The 14,263-nt window shown below is 40.0% G+C and overlaps 1 protein-coding gene across 8 annotated transcripts in view; it reads right to left on the reverse strand.

Moving 5' to 3' along the window:
• Positions 1-14,263, reverse strand: part of abcc3 (ATP-binding cassette, sub-family C (CFTR/MRP), member 3) — a 54,202-nt gene that overhangs the window by 29,349 nt on the left and 10,590 nt on the right. For all 8 annotated transcript variants that reach the window (XM_042396440.1, XM_042396441.1, XM_042396446.1 and 5 more), the window contains exons 2-6: positions 7,786-7,962; positions 6,842-6,967; positions 3,846-3,983; positions 959-1,084; positions 637-698 (exon numbers count right to left, since the gene is read on the reverse strand). In XM_042396440.1, the coding sequence (XP_042252374.1) occupies positions 637-698; positions 959-1,084; positions 3,846-3,983; positions 6,842-6,967; positions 7,786-7,962 (629 nt within the window). The remainder of the gene's footprint in view (positions 1-636; positions 699-958; positions 1,085-3,845; positions 3,984-6,841; positions 6,968-7,785; positions 7,963-14,263) is intronic.

Consider the following 14,263-nt stretch of genomic DNA (forward strand, 5'->3'; position numbering starts at 1 on the left):
TGAGACAATCATGGGTTGTCAGCCTCTACCTGCCTCACTGCATTTTCAATCTTTTCCAGTACTTATGTCCCCTGTTGTATCTTTCATTCACTGGCAAATATGAATCTGTAAGTAAAATCCTCTTCCTTACTGACAACTTAGTAAATATTGCTTCCCACAAAGACACTTAATTGAGTTTCCTGGATTTTGGATTCATCATTTATGTACTACGAGATCAGATTTCACCGGAAATTGGCTTGATGTATTTTACGGCACAAGGGGAGATTGGCTTACAGGAGAAAACAGAAGGACGCAGCTGTACTTCCAAAAGGAAAAGATAAACCTTCTCTGTGAGACAGAGGTTCCCAACTGTCTCAAATATAGTCTCATTTGTTCACTGTAATTACCACGGCAGGATTCCTCTTACATAGTATTTTTTTTAGTGCAACAGTAAGCCTTTAAAATCACAGGCAAGCCAGTCTCATTTCTAGCAGGGAGAACGTCAGTAAAGGGAATTATACAAGCAGAAGTGGATTACATAAATACTTATGCTCTGAATTTATGAATTACTAAAACAAATCCTCATATGTATACACAACAAAGAGTGCATGTGTAGGTGTTGAGCACAGTGGTAGATATAGAGCAGTGTGAACCCACCTCGTGAACCACCAAAATGTAATGGTGGAGAGGAAACCCGCTGTGGTTTCAGGGCAGGGATTCTGGTCAGAAAATGTGCAGAAAAATAGGCCAGAGAGGTTAAACAAGGACGACATACTTCTTTAAGTAGCCAGTTACAAACATGCTCTGTGTATGTGAATGAGTGTGACCTCCTTTAAGAGGCATGGAGCGGGCCCCACAGCACACACTCAGAACCACTCATAACACTGAATATACAATGTCAAGACACACACACACACACACACACATATATACACTTGACGGATCGTGAGCGGACTCTGCAGCAGGATGTACGACTCACAGGGTCTGTGACGACGTTGGAGAAGAGGGGAGGTTTTTCATTGAAGCAGCAGAGGATCAGCTCACAGACCACCAGGCCGAAGTAGAAGTAGAACGTGGTGAAGCGCAGCTTGTCCGTCACTTCGCTCTGGAAATGTAAAACAAGGACACATGCAAATGCCGGAGGTCAGTTCAGACGTACAGCCGCAAGCCTCACCTGTCGAGCAGTGAGTTTACATGCAGTCAAATTAAGCGTGGATATCATGTAAGGGACTTTTTCCCGCCGAAACAGTGCCCGAATTGATATCTTCTGGAAAGTAGAGGGATGATCGTGACAAAAATAGAATAAAATAAGACATTAAGAATGACATCGCTACATCAACAGGCAGTTTTTGTGCTTCCAGGTCATTTTTGTAGAGATCTCTGCCCACAGTGAAATGGTTAAAACAGCTAAATCTCTTCTTCGTCCTCTTTTCAGATGGCAAAAAAACAAAACTGCATCGCAACCAACAAGCAGTGACACTAACTTCCATCCAATTTGAGTTCTCAGAACAGCAACACATAGAGGGAAGTCACTCACTTTTCTTAATTCCTCAGCCACACACGAACATCAAAATCAGCTGAACACGATTATGAACAGAGGCGTCACCTTCAACGGTGCAAAATCACTCTCTCTTTTTCCCTAAATCATATTTGCATGGACTGGTTTTCTGGATCAACGTGATTATGGCAGCACAGGTCTGCAGTAGCCTGGTCTGACCCCAGCACATGGCTGCTTGGTTAACCGCCTGCCTCCCTCACACTCTGACCGAGTGACTGAGGCTCTGCCTAGACGTCATGACTGTCTGCTGCATGACTGTCTGGGGTGGTTTTTTACTTTTATCACCAAAGCAACCACTAGATTTATATGTAAGACTTTAAAATAAAAATTCCCAGTTATATTGATTTGAGGTATCTTTTGGCATCAACTAGGAAAGCTTTACACTTTGAAAAATAATGTCTAACGCCATTATTTGGTAGAAAGGGGCTGTGACACAACAACTAATCTGTGGTAACAGTAACGCATCTTTTGCACTCCGCTACCCCGGGTAGCAAACAGTCAGCTGTAGTTTTAGCCTTAATATGTGGTGCCAACATGATGACTTGCATTTCTCCAACATTTGTCTGGTCTACTGCGCAGGTTAAACATGTTCTACTATGTTGAAGTCACCATAAAAAACAACTAAAACATACCATGTTATAGTAAGATCACAAGGAACACCTTTAGCCATTATTCAGGTTATTTTCCATAACACACAAACACAACTATTAACAAATAAACTCTGATTATTGACCATAATCGCACCATTATGTGCATGTCGACAACACATTTTCACAATAAAGATGAGAAAGTGTGCTAATTAGAGCAGAGATTGAACAGAAATATCTAGCAGTGATATAAGTAATCATAACGCCAAAAACTTCAACCTGCATTCATTGATTTTTGTAAAATGTAAAGACAACATTGACATATTATCACCTTATAAAGCTGTTATGGCTAACATGTTAGCAAAGAGTTGCCTATTTACACATCCAGCAGTTACGGAGCAACATTAGCATTTAGTTGGACTTGTGTGTCGGCCACATGACGAATGAAAGTCCAATATTCTCTCTCCTTTTAGCTCTGTTTTGGTGTCCATCAACTGAGGGAAATATCTGGTACTGCAGCTGCTAAATACTCTGCTATGTTCACCAGCTAGTCGCTAACTTTGTCTCAGCTGGAAACAACAATGATGAGAGCAGTGAGATTGAGTTGAAACAGTGAAGTTGTGGGCTGTAAAACCAAAGCGATGAGCTAAAACACACTTTGTGGAGATGAGGGGAACTACAGAGCAGGTTGATCCACTGTTGATATAGAAATATCAATCATAGCAGCTTTACACTGCTACAATTAACTGAAATCTCTGCAAATTCCAAAATCTTGTGCTTGCCTTTATACCAACAATTCCTATCACATGAAGTATGAGTGAAATGATTTATTGATCATACAAAATACTCCATGTATTTAGAATCAATGGCAGCATCATCACATTCAGATTAATACCAAGATCTAAACTATTGTTCTTTGGGTCTCAGTCTATATTTTCACAAAAAAAAAAAACGCTGAAAATCCATTTATTTTTTTGCTTGATTTTTGCTTGGAAACAACACTTTTCATCCTCTGTAGTAGAAATGTTTTTAGGTCACTACTCACCCTCCTCTCAACAGAAAAGAAGACTTATTAAGGAGTCTTGTAATTTCAACAGATTAGAGCTCTACATTTCTGAAAGCCAGAATTCTCAGTGCCTAGCAAAGTAATCACCCAGGTCAGTGGTACTTATCAATAACCCCATAAATCCCACTTAACGTATGATGGCTCATTTTTTGCTATAGAGCAGCTTCTGATATGCATATTTGATATTTTTTCCGTGTTTTCCACATTGTCCCTTGTGCTTCAGTGTATCTGACACCACGCACTTTATGCCTGCCTTGTCTGGTTACCTGCAGGGTTTGTTTGCTCGTGAGCTGCGCAGCACTAGAGGTGAGATAAGTACGCTTGGAACAACAGAGCTACTATTCCCTCTCTGTTCTCTGCTTAGTGGTGTCCTGGACTGACCCTTCAAAAACAGGAAGGAGGGGGGGGGAAAGTGTACTGATCAAGCTGAAGTTCTCTTTAAGGTCAAGAAAACTGAGGATGAGAAGTGACAGAGGAACAAAATAATAATAAATAAAATAGCAAAGAACAACAAGGGAATAAATAAGGTACAAGAAGGTAAGCAGATAAGAATCCAGGTGAGGTGGTGGTGTGGGGGGGGGGATTAAAGGGCACCAGGCAGAGAAGCTGATGACAGACATGTGAGAGATGTTTGAGGGCTTCTGCGTGTTCTTACCTGGCTGGAGGCCTGTAGGATCTTGGAGCGGAAAGGCACGATGGCACACAGCACAGACAGGAACCAGAAGATGAAGAGGACCCCTGAGGACTGAACCCCACGTAACCTCTCAAACTGGATCAGAAATGTGGCCAACAGCTGAGAGAGGGGGGTCGGGGATATTACACAGAGAGGGGTGGGGGGGCCAGAGGGAGAGACTGAGTTAGATTAGCCGAGACAGAATCACTGAGGGCATGTAAGGTAAACCGCAGTCTGACTGGGTCAGTCTTTCATGCTGACTGCTCCCCCGTCACACAACCTCAGCTGGCTTAGACGTGCTGCTCCAGGGGTTTTCACCTGACATAACCTTTAGAGGAGCGACGGATAAGTTCTCTTCCAAGTAAACTGCCTTATCTGAATTCTTTCAGCCTTGCTGTTATATTCAAATGTATAATGTATATTCAAACGAGTTGCTGCTAGTACTTATGGTCTTTGACTCTCTCTATTGCTAGCATAAACAGCGAGAGCCAAAACCATACCACACAGCTGAGTATGTACTGTGTTTACACTGGAAAAGTGACAAAATTAAGTATTCTCAAACCAGACAGTATGTATATATTTCTAAGTGTGTTGTCCAAGTACACTATTTTCCCACAATGCAATGCAAAAATGAAATGTGGCAGGGAATATAAATAATTTAAAGAAATGATTTGTGAGTGGTGGTGAGACAGCTGCAAAGATCTTGGAAAACAAAAAAAAATTGTATTAAATCTTAAGAAGGATATTTTGCTGCCTCTGTCTGAACTTTTCTTGTTAGTATAAAACAGCTGAACCATTACTTACTGCTATGATAATAAGTATGTAGCACGTGTTAATATGCTCACAATGACTGTGAATGTTTATCACGTTCGCCATCGCAGTTTAGTGTGTTAGCATGCTAACATTTGCTAATGAGCACAAAACATAAAATACAGCTGACACTGATGGGAATATCATTAGTTTTGCAGGTATTTAGTGTTGAAAACTTGACATTTTGACCTGATGATGGCAGAAATGATAGTCAGGAGATTGCAGATGTTACAGAGTCATTACAGTTCATCCTCTGGAGAAACATGAATGTCTGTACCAGAATTTGCAATCCATCCCACAAAAAGCCAAAACTGTCACCCTAATAGTAGCACTAGATGAAAGTCAGGGCATATATAACATTACTTGAAATTTAAATCCTTAATATTTTCTCTAGTTACTTAATTATCTCTTCATTATCAACCTAAAATTTGTATCGTATTTCTATCAATTCCTGTGTTATAGTCCACTCTGTTAAAGTACATTGTACCTGTATGAATTATTTTGCTCTCCTTTCTCTTATAGTTACTATAGATATACAATATATGTGCAGGTATGTGAGTTATTGTTACAATTTTATATGTATGTAAATCCCCTACTCTGTATAAAGTCACAACCTTAGATATGAAAATGTACAGGTGTGAGTGCATCAAGTACATGACAATATATCAGCAAACACAGGTGTCCAGATTTAGCGGGGTTTTTTTTAGCTCCTCTATTTTCTTGCTAAAAAGCCATTTAAGATGGTATCATGACATGCACACATTCATTGTCTTCTAGTGTGAGTGCAGATTGAGTTCTGACTGCAGTTTGACTGGAACTGATCTCAGACACCTCAATCAGGCGACCTTGTTTCAGAAAAATCAAAAAAATCCATGTTTGATTGAAGTGTTTGATTAGGACTTAACAGCAAGCATGAATAGAACAGTTTGTCAGTAATTACATGCCAATAACAGAAACAACAAGACTGGTAAAACATTCCTTTATTGAAAAGAAGGGCGGAAAGAAATGTTACCTTCCTGTTTAAAAAGGAACATGCCAGAATATCTCTTATTTACACAGCCTCTGGTTAGGCCTACAGGCTTAAGTGTTTTTAACAAATTTGAAAACATGGATGCTAATGACTGAGCTTCTGACAGGCTAAACAAGTTGTACCTGTTGGGAATTCCTCTATTCCCCAAAGACTTTCCTTTTAATAACAAAGTACTATTAATAATACATTTTAAAAAACACATTATAATTGACTGCAAGGAATGGAATGACTAAATGTGATTTACTGTATATTGGACTTAAATCTAATTTCTGTACACTTGTGTTTCTGTTGTCTGTCTCTGTGATTCTTTTAAATCCAGACAGTTTTTAACTGAATAGGTTTTCATTAATTTCATTTATCTATGTTACTTGAACCACAAAATCAGATTGCAGCAGCATTTATGGTTAAAATAAATCTAAATAAATTTAAAGTAATTAATGCATTTGTATGGCGCCTACTGGTTAAGCACATGCCACATGACCGCAATGTCTGTGGTTTGATCCCATCAGTGGACCTTTGTTGCAGATTACTCCCCATCTCTCTCTCTCTCTATCTCTCTCCACTTTAATGTCATACAGTGAGTTCTTAAACAAAATAACAACTAGGCTTGTGTCCTAGTGTGTCAACATGTCTCAAAACAGCTGATTCTCCCCTTTACCTTTAGAGATGAGGCCAAATCCTTACAGTTCTCAAATAAGACAAATATCAAATAAATTGCCCACTGCTGCTACACATGACTGCTGGTGGCCTTCACATGTCATTACCACCGCTGGTGTGACATACAGATCAGACTGTGCCTGTACAGGTGTGAATGTGTGTGTGTGTGTTACTTTATAAATCATCTTGTGTGTGTGTGTATCCAAGCCTGATATATCTGATTCCTCTGTGACTTAGACCTCAATTGTTGTCCAAAAACTAAAAGCTGACAATTTCATTATCACTGTTATTAGACTTATTCAAAAATGATTGTGAACATTTTCACACAAGATTATTGAACAGCCTTGGACTTTCATTTTAACAGAAGACAATTAACAGAAGGCAGCAAGACCTAATCAGAGCACACGTCCTCCCTTTCAGGAGTAGTATGTGAATTCTTATGTAACCGTGTTTAGATGGACATACTGAGCCGTATCCTCACCATGGTCATGCCGAGCACCAGCGGGGTGACAAAGTAGATCGGCGGCTGGCTGTGCCCCTGCCGCAGTTCGTGGAATGTGTAGAAGAGATCTGTCCAACACACGATCCATAAGAGCAAGCCAAATACCTGAGAGGGGACAGAGGGAGTGAAAGGAGAGAGGGTGAGAAAAACAGAAATGAACACTAGACAAACAGAGGAAAGTAAAAGAGATGATGAACTGGCTGGTAATCCACCTAAACATCACAAGGCATGGGGAGTGGATTTTTGGCCAGACCTGTGCTCATTTTTTCAGTGTGTTCTGACTTGTGTACTTGTTTGGTCAAAACTAGAATTACCAAAAGGAAGAAATTGAAGTTTTATTAATTTTCCTACAGTTCTCCAGGGGACATTCATATTTTGGTTCCTGTTGACATTTTCATTACTGGTAATTTGATTGCTTCTAAAAATGGTTTGTTATATCACTTCAGTTCCAACACACACACATACAAGGCAGCTAACAAACTGGAGGGCTAATGTTGTTATATAATGTAATATTGTTTAGTCCCATCTGTGATTTGAGCACTCCCTTCATTACTCTGTGACTCCGTACATTAGTTACTCTGCGTGATAAGAATAACTGGGTAATGAACAGTTATGAGTGCTGGTAATTAGCCATCATTACAACCGGATGCATGCTAATGCTAACTGGTCCTTTATATAATACAGGACAAATACAGAGTGTGCGGCAACTGCCAGTGACTGAAATATCAAAAAACAAAAAGTAACAGCTAAAGAGAATCAGTGCTAACATCAGCAAGTTACAGTACCAAAAAATAGCTGCAATATCATTTTAGGTTCCTTACACAAATAATGAGGAGAATTCAAATTTCAGTTTGACTTTAAAGTGAGTCTTACCTTGCTTTGGAGTACACTGCATTAAAATATAAAATAAAGCCCCTTCTCACCGTTTTGAATCTGTTCATAATGGACATCATGATGTAGCCTCTGTTGTTCCTCTTGAGATAGAGGAGGTAGACGGGGCAGACAGCCCATAGGTAGATGCACGGCAGCCATGACAGGACAGAGAGCTGAAAGCACTCTGGGAGGTCGGGCCGATCTGTATGGAGCGTCTGATTGGCTACCTGCAGAGAATGACAGGAAGGGGAAGAGCAAGTGAGCTTACAGAGCCGCATCTCTTATCAAATAAACCCAAACGGTGCTATCCGTACGGAAATCAGCACTCTGACACACACCGCACACACACGCGTCCCACCACCTCCACCGGACCAGATGTTTACCTTCAACTGATATCTGTAAACACTGTAACAGCTGATTTTCACATTTGCCCGTCCTTGTGGTGAGGAGGCAGGCAGCATGATGTGAAATCTACCTCTTTACGTTTTAGAAACTTGGCAGACACCCTCGGTGCAGCATTATAACCTTAAATTCCAAGATAACCAGCTTTACTGGCAACCACTAAGAGAAAAGTTAAAGGTCAGAGTTGCAGCTGCTTGACGTGTGTTCTTTAACCTGAAATCTGCATCAGTAGCTGTTTGGATGAAGTACCATACCTATGAGTAAAATTCCATTTCACTTTTTAGTGCATATAGGCACAGAAATGAGTACGTGTGAAACAGTGATGTGCATACAGAGTTATGAAACTGTGTTCTTCCTAAATTAGTCAGAGGAAAAACCTGGCAGTGCAGCTATGATCGACTTCACACGAAGGCGGTGCACAGTAAAGACACCGCTGCCCGTATATGATGAACCAGGGAATTATTGTGTTAAAACTGATGATTTTCATAACATTAACATGCGTCAACACGCTGCTGCTGTGGGATTTCGGATGAATTAACATTGCTGTAGCTCAGTTAAGCAGAAACATTTAAAGCAACAGCGACTGAAAACAGGTTGCCTTAAGGCCTTTTCATACCTTCTGTTTTTCCCGCATCCACAGACAGCTGCAGACTTGCACACGAACCGCGGACGGACACGCACGCGCTTCCATTCATACTTTTACATACCATGACGCTCTCAGACATAGATGCATGATAACATTTACGTCATGCCGACCAACGTGGACCCTCACGGCTATGCGAAAGCAGAAAGCATGAATTGGCCTTTATAAACATGGAGGTCAGGCAGTGTATTGAATCAGGTAGGTGTGTGCGTGCGAGTTGCCCAGGCAGAGCACCCCCACCCCATATTCTTCCATTAGTTTTGTGTTTAATCATATTATCACACAGCAAATCTGGGGCTGTGTATTATTCCAGATTAAGAATACAGTATACAATGGACAGAGAGCAGGATTAGTGGTGGTTAATGGGCCCCAACAGCTCATTTTTGCCCCTGGGAGCCCAGACAGGTTAATCCGGCCATGGCTAAATATCCGGCTATGGTAAAAGAGAAAATATGTTTTATTGTAATTTATGTGAACTGACCCTTTCAGACTAACACTGATAATAACTGATCCAGAAGTCTTTGCTGCCCCTATGATGACTTGTTTTGTGCTTGTTGGGCTTCTACTAACTGAGTTAAAGTGAAGGAACAGAGAGCAGTGCTGGGTCAATACTAGTTTGTCTATTAACTTGTGCACCTATAATCAATATAAGACACTTCTGTTGTTCCCACACGCTCAAACAAAGAAATAAATGCACTTAAAAACATGGTCACAGAAACTTCCGGAAGACGAGTTCCACGTGTGATATGTTCATATTTTATGCGTTGTGTGAAAACAGTATGATTAATAATTTATTTCGTGGGTAAAGAACAGTGACTGAGCGATCCGGAGGACATCTGGAGGAGAAAGGTAAAGTAAACATGAATCATAGTGAGAGGCAGCCCTGACCCGTGGTTATCGTGCTCCCCTGGACAAACACGGTTGAAGGCCCACCCACAGATAGAATCAAGATAAACACAGCTGGCGGCCTCCAGCCACTCTCCATACGTCGCCACACCCACAGGGCCGAGGCATGTGTGCACGGTTAAGTGTTGTGGTGGTAAGGAGGTGATGGGTAACTGCTTGTGCTGGTGTGTGTGTGTGTGTGTGTGTGGGTGGGTGGTGTGTGTGTGCAGGGCGGCTGTAAAATGTCTCTACTTCAGAAGTTCTCAACCTCATGAGCCCTAAACATATTGAAGAATACTAAACTGGTTTCATTCATCGACCTGACAGCAATGTTTTGTTTAACTGACATTTGTGATCTGAATTTTACTTTATACTTTTAAAAATATTCTATGATAATCTTCCAGACGTTTTTCTTCATGTCTGATTGACATTTTGGATAATGTGCTGACTTGCCATCTTGCCAGGAGTTAGATGAGAAGATCGATAGCGCTCTCATATCTGTCTGTTCATTATGAAGCGTGTAAATCTATAAATCTATGTACTATGTAATGTAGAGAGGAGGGGAGGGAACTGGATGCCACATGGGTGGGAGGGAAGGATGATCTTTTTCTGGTCATAGTGGGGGTTGTTATATTTTGATATCTTGTGTTTGTTATTGCAGTAACTATTGTTCTGCTTTCTTTTTTGAAGTAAAAACAATTGATAACAAAAAAAAAAAGAAGCTAGGACAAGCAGCCAGTTAGCTTAGCTTAGCATAAAGACTGGAAACAGCAAGCCTCGCTGTATGTAGATGCCTACCAGTAGCTCCGAAACTCAGTACTGGACACGTTATATCTTGTCTGTTTAATATGCAGAAAATGTGTGGTTTGACAGGTAGGTTTTGTGTGGGATTATTTTTTGGCCATGTGCAGTAACTTCCTGCTGATCGCCTGCCAACCTCAAAGTGATGACAAGACAGCGACTGCACCAGCTCTTCAGAAGTTTAAATGAGTTCTTGTGATAGCATAAATGCTTACAGAATGGATATTCATGCATCACTGAATTAAAAACAGGTTTTCACTCACAAATTTAGTAATGGTATTACTTGTGCTTGCGCAACACAATCCTGGAATCCACTCCACTGAGTCAAACAGTACTTCCAAATAACAACACCGCAGCCAGACAAAACATACTCATGCTCCGTCCTTATTACTGGCTTTTGCCTTTACTATATATGTTCGTTAGAAGAAACGGCTCCTTTAATGTTGGCATAGCAAATATGTACACAACGACTTACTCATTCTTCATTCCAACCTCTGTCCTTCCTGCAGGTCAACATGTGCAGCAGGAGAGCAGCCAACATCAAAGTATTTGTCTTCATATGAACACACATTTCTTATCTTACTCAGCATGAAACAGAAATGTAAATGTCAAATTTAAAAGCATTCAGGTATCTCGAGTGCACGCTAGGGGGAAAGGGAGTGAAGAAAATACCATGTTTAATGACTAACTATAACAGACAAAGAGTTTTCCTTTGTTCACCGACATCACATTCATTCTTATCTTGGTGACAGAGCGTACATAAGCCCTTTAAACTGGAACATTCATGTAAGTGCAAGACATTTTAATCCTGCAGGTATTAACACTTCTGCATATTTTGACAAAGAATTATTAAATGACAAAATATTTGGTTTTAAAATGTGCCTGTGTGTGTGTAAGTCTTTTTCCTGCTCTTGTGTGGAAATACCTGAAACTCAGTCTTGGAAGCCATCGTGTTATAGATTTGTCTAAACATTCACAAATCTCTATACACTTGCAAATCTGAATACAGATATGGAGATTCTTTTACACATTTACAAACGTGATAACACACACACACACACAAATTCTGAATACACATTTGCTGATTCCTGTACATTCAAAAATTTAATTTGCATTTAGGGATTTTTTTTTTTTACACATTTGCAAATGTGATTATGCACACACAGGGTGGGACACAGTCTCGCAATTCTCCACGCACGTTTGCAAATAATATTGCAGCAATAATATCCCCATAAACCAACGAGAACAACAGTGTGTACAGAGTTGACGGTAGCATAAATCTGCATAGTCAAAACTGTGTCTGTCCGAGCTACAGAGACATTTAAATGATGTTTTAAAGATAAATACTACCATGACATACACACACACATATTACCTACATATTTACCAGCATAAATATAGTAAAAAAAACGTATTAGCTCTACTTTAAGTGATACCATAGTAAAAATAAATAAAATAAAGGCTGTGATTTGTAATCTCGTTACTATAAAAGAATGTGGTTATTGAATAAACACATTCCCTTTCTGAAATGTCTCATCTGATGATCATCTGCCTGTTTTCTACACCGCTGCTTATAAAAGTTATGCCCTAAAAATATTACACATCACATACTGCACATAACAGCTTGAGGAGTCTTTTAAAAAAAAGTCATGGCTCAATATTAACCCATGACAATCAAATGACGACTATCACTTTTATAAAAGCTAGCAGTACAGTAATTACCATCATCTCACAACAAGACACACTTTTAAGGATAATTATCATGAAAAAAGAGAAAAGTTGCTCTCAACACACTAAACGCAGAATGTCTGTCTTTCATTCCATTTCACAGTCTTCACAGGCAGTTATCACTACACTTAATACCTGAAACTCGAAACTTCAACAACAGGTGAGATGAAAAGAGTGAGGTGTTCAGAGATAACAGCCGGCCAGCAGAGACTTGAACAGGGAGATTACTTCACTTAACCAGGTAAAAAACCTTGCGATAAAAGGACAGGGAGTCTGAAACACAACTATGAGATGAAGCAGATAGCACATACAGGTCTTCCTCCCTCGTGAGGCTCGTCACTCGATGGGATTGTTGCGTAGCACCTTGCTGTCATCACAGGATGGTTTTAAAGCCATGGGGATCTAATGGTAACACCTGACTTAATAAACACAATGTTACATCACTTTGTGAAAATAAGCATTGCTTGATGAGCATTAAGAGAATCAATGTTGGGAGAAGTTAAGACTGAGATGTAATCAGGAAACTATGCATTTAGTTTCATATTAATGAATCTGTGACATAAAAAATGTAAAGTCCCTGAAAAATGTATCGAGACTGATTTAGTAAAGCACTTCCACAAAGTTAAAAGTTTAAAAAAGAATGTTCAAAGAAGCAGCAGAGGCTGAGAGAGCCTGACCTTTAGTCTCTAGTAGTATCCAAAACTTCCACAATGCAGCATCTTACAAACCCTGCCTGCATCCTCTTTCAAACACCACACCTCCGCTTTGTATCGCAGGTTTTATGTTAACAATCTCTGACTCAATACAAGATGACCCTGATGATGTCATCAGGGCTATTTACTCAAACTTTAGAAAGCTCCTCCAGAGCCACAGAGGACATAAACACTTTTCCACAGGCTCAGTAGCCCTCCTCGTCACAAGTAAAACGAACTTCATGTGTTATATCAATGGAGTGCCTCTTTAAAGGGGACATGTCATGCACATTTGCAGGTCTATATTTTAATCTGGTGCTCCACTGGAATATTTTTGCATGATTTATAGTTAAAGGCCCTTACTGGTCCTTCATGCAGCCCCTCAGTTCAGCCTCCGTCTGAAACAGGCCGTTTTACTTCCTGTCTCTTTAAGGTCCCCCTCCCAATGAGCTCACTCTCTCCTGATTGGTCAGCTCCCAGAAGATGTGTCATAACTGACTTCTGACCGCTCGGGAGGCTACATCAACAAACCATGAAACAAACAATAGTAGCAGGATTTCACTACTTCTCAAATACATCCGTACATGTTTAAGCTGAAATGTGAGATTGGACAATGCCAAAAAAAACACTTTTCCCATATGAGCCCCGTCCACTTCAGATACAAACAGAAACCACTGATGTGAAATAACAAAGACTGTGAGAAGACAGAAATGTTTATGAAAATAAAAAAAATGTTTTCAGGACCTTTACAGCTTCAGAAAAACAAGGCGTGTAGTTTCGTACGGCAATAAGCGCCAATATTTGGATGATCTCAATCACCCTTCGACAGTGGTGCTGCATGACCAATCATATCACATTGTTCTCTGTCTCATTTTTCTCTTCTTCTCACCAAACAATAAGATGAAACAAAGAGACAAACAAATCCTCCCCTTGAAAAAAGAGAAACAGAATACATTACACATCAGCTCATCCTATTACTTATAGATTCAAATGACTGTTTAACAGAAACTAAACATCTCACATTCTTGTCAGCTTTCATAATATTTAGTCATCTTGAAATACAAGAACACAGTATTTGCCATTATTGCAACAGGAGGATTGCAGACTGTAGACTGTAAACATCTGATTAACGTAAAAGGTAAACTGTTGAATTTCCTGGAAAAAGTTAAGCTTAACAAAAAACACTTCTCTGTCCTGAAGACAACGTCTCTCACTTGCCCCCAAAATCATCCATCAAACATACTTTCGTATTACTCAGACTGGAGTCAGTGTGTCAGAGTGGGTCTTTGAACAGCTCTGAAACACTGTCTAAATTGTTTATACATGGTGGAACATGTGATTTTAGTCTCAACTTATGTGACCTGAGCTTTTTGAGAT

The sequence above is a fragment of the Thunnus maccoyii genome, chromosome 20 (assembly GCF_910596095.1).
Source record: "Thunnus maccoyii chromosome 20, fThuMac1.1, whole genome shotgun sequence".
In the NCBI taxonomy this organism is placed as follows: domain Eukaryota; kingdom Metazoa; phylum Chordata; class Actinopteri; order Scombriformes; family Scombridae; genus Thunnus; species Thunnus maccoyii.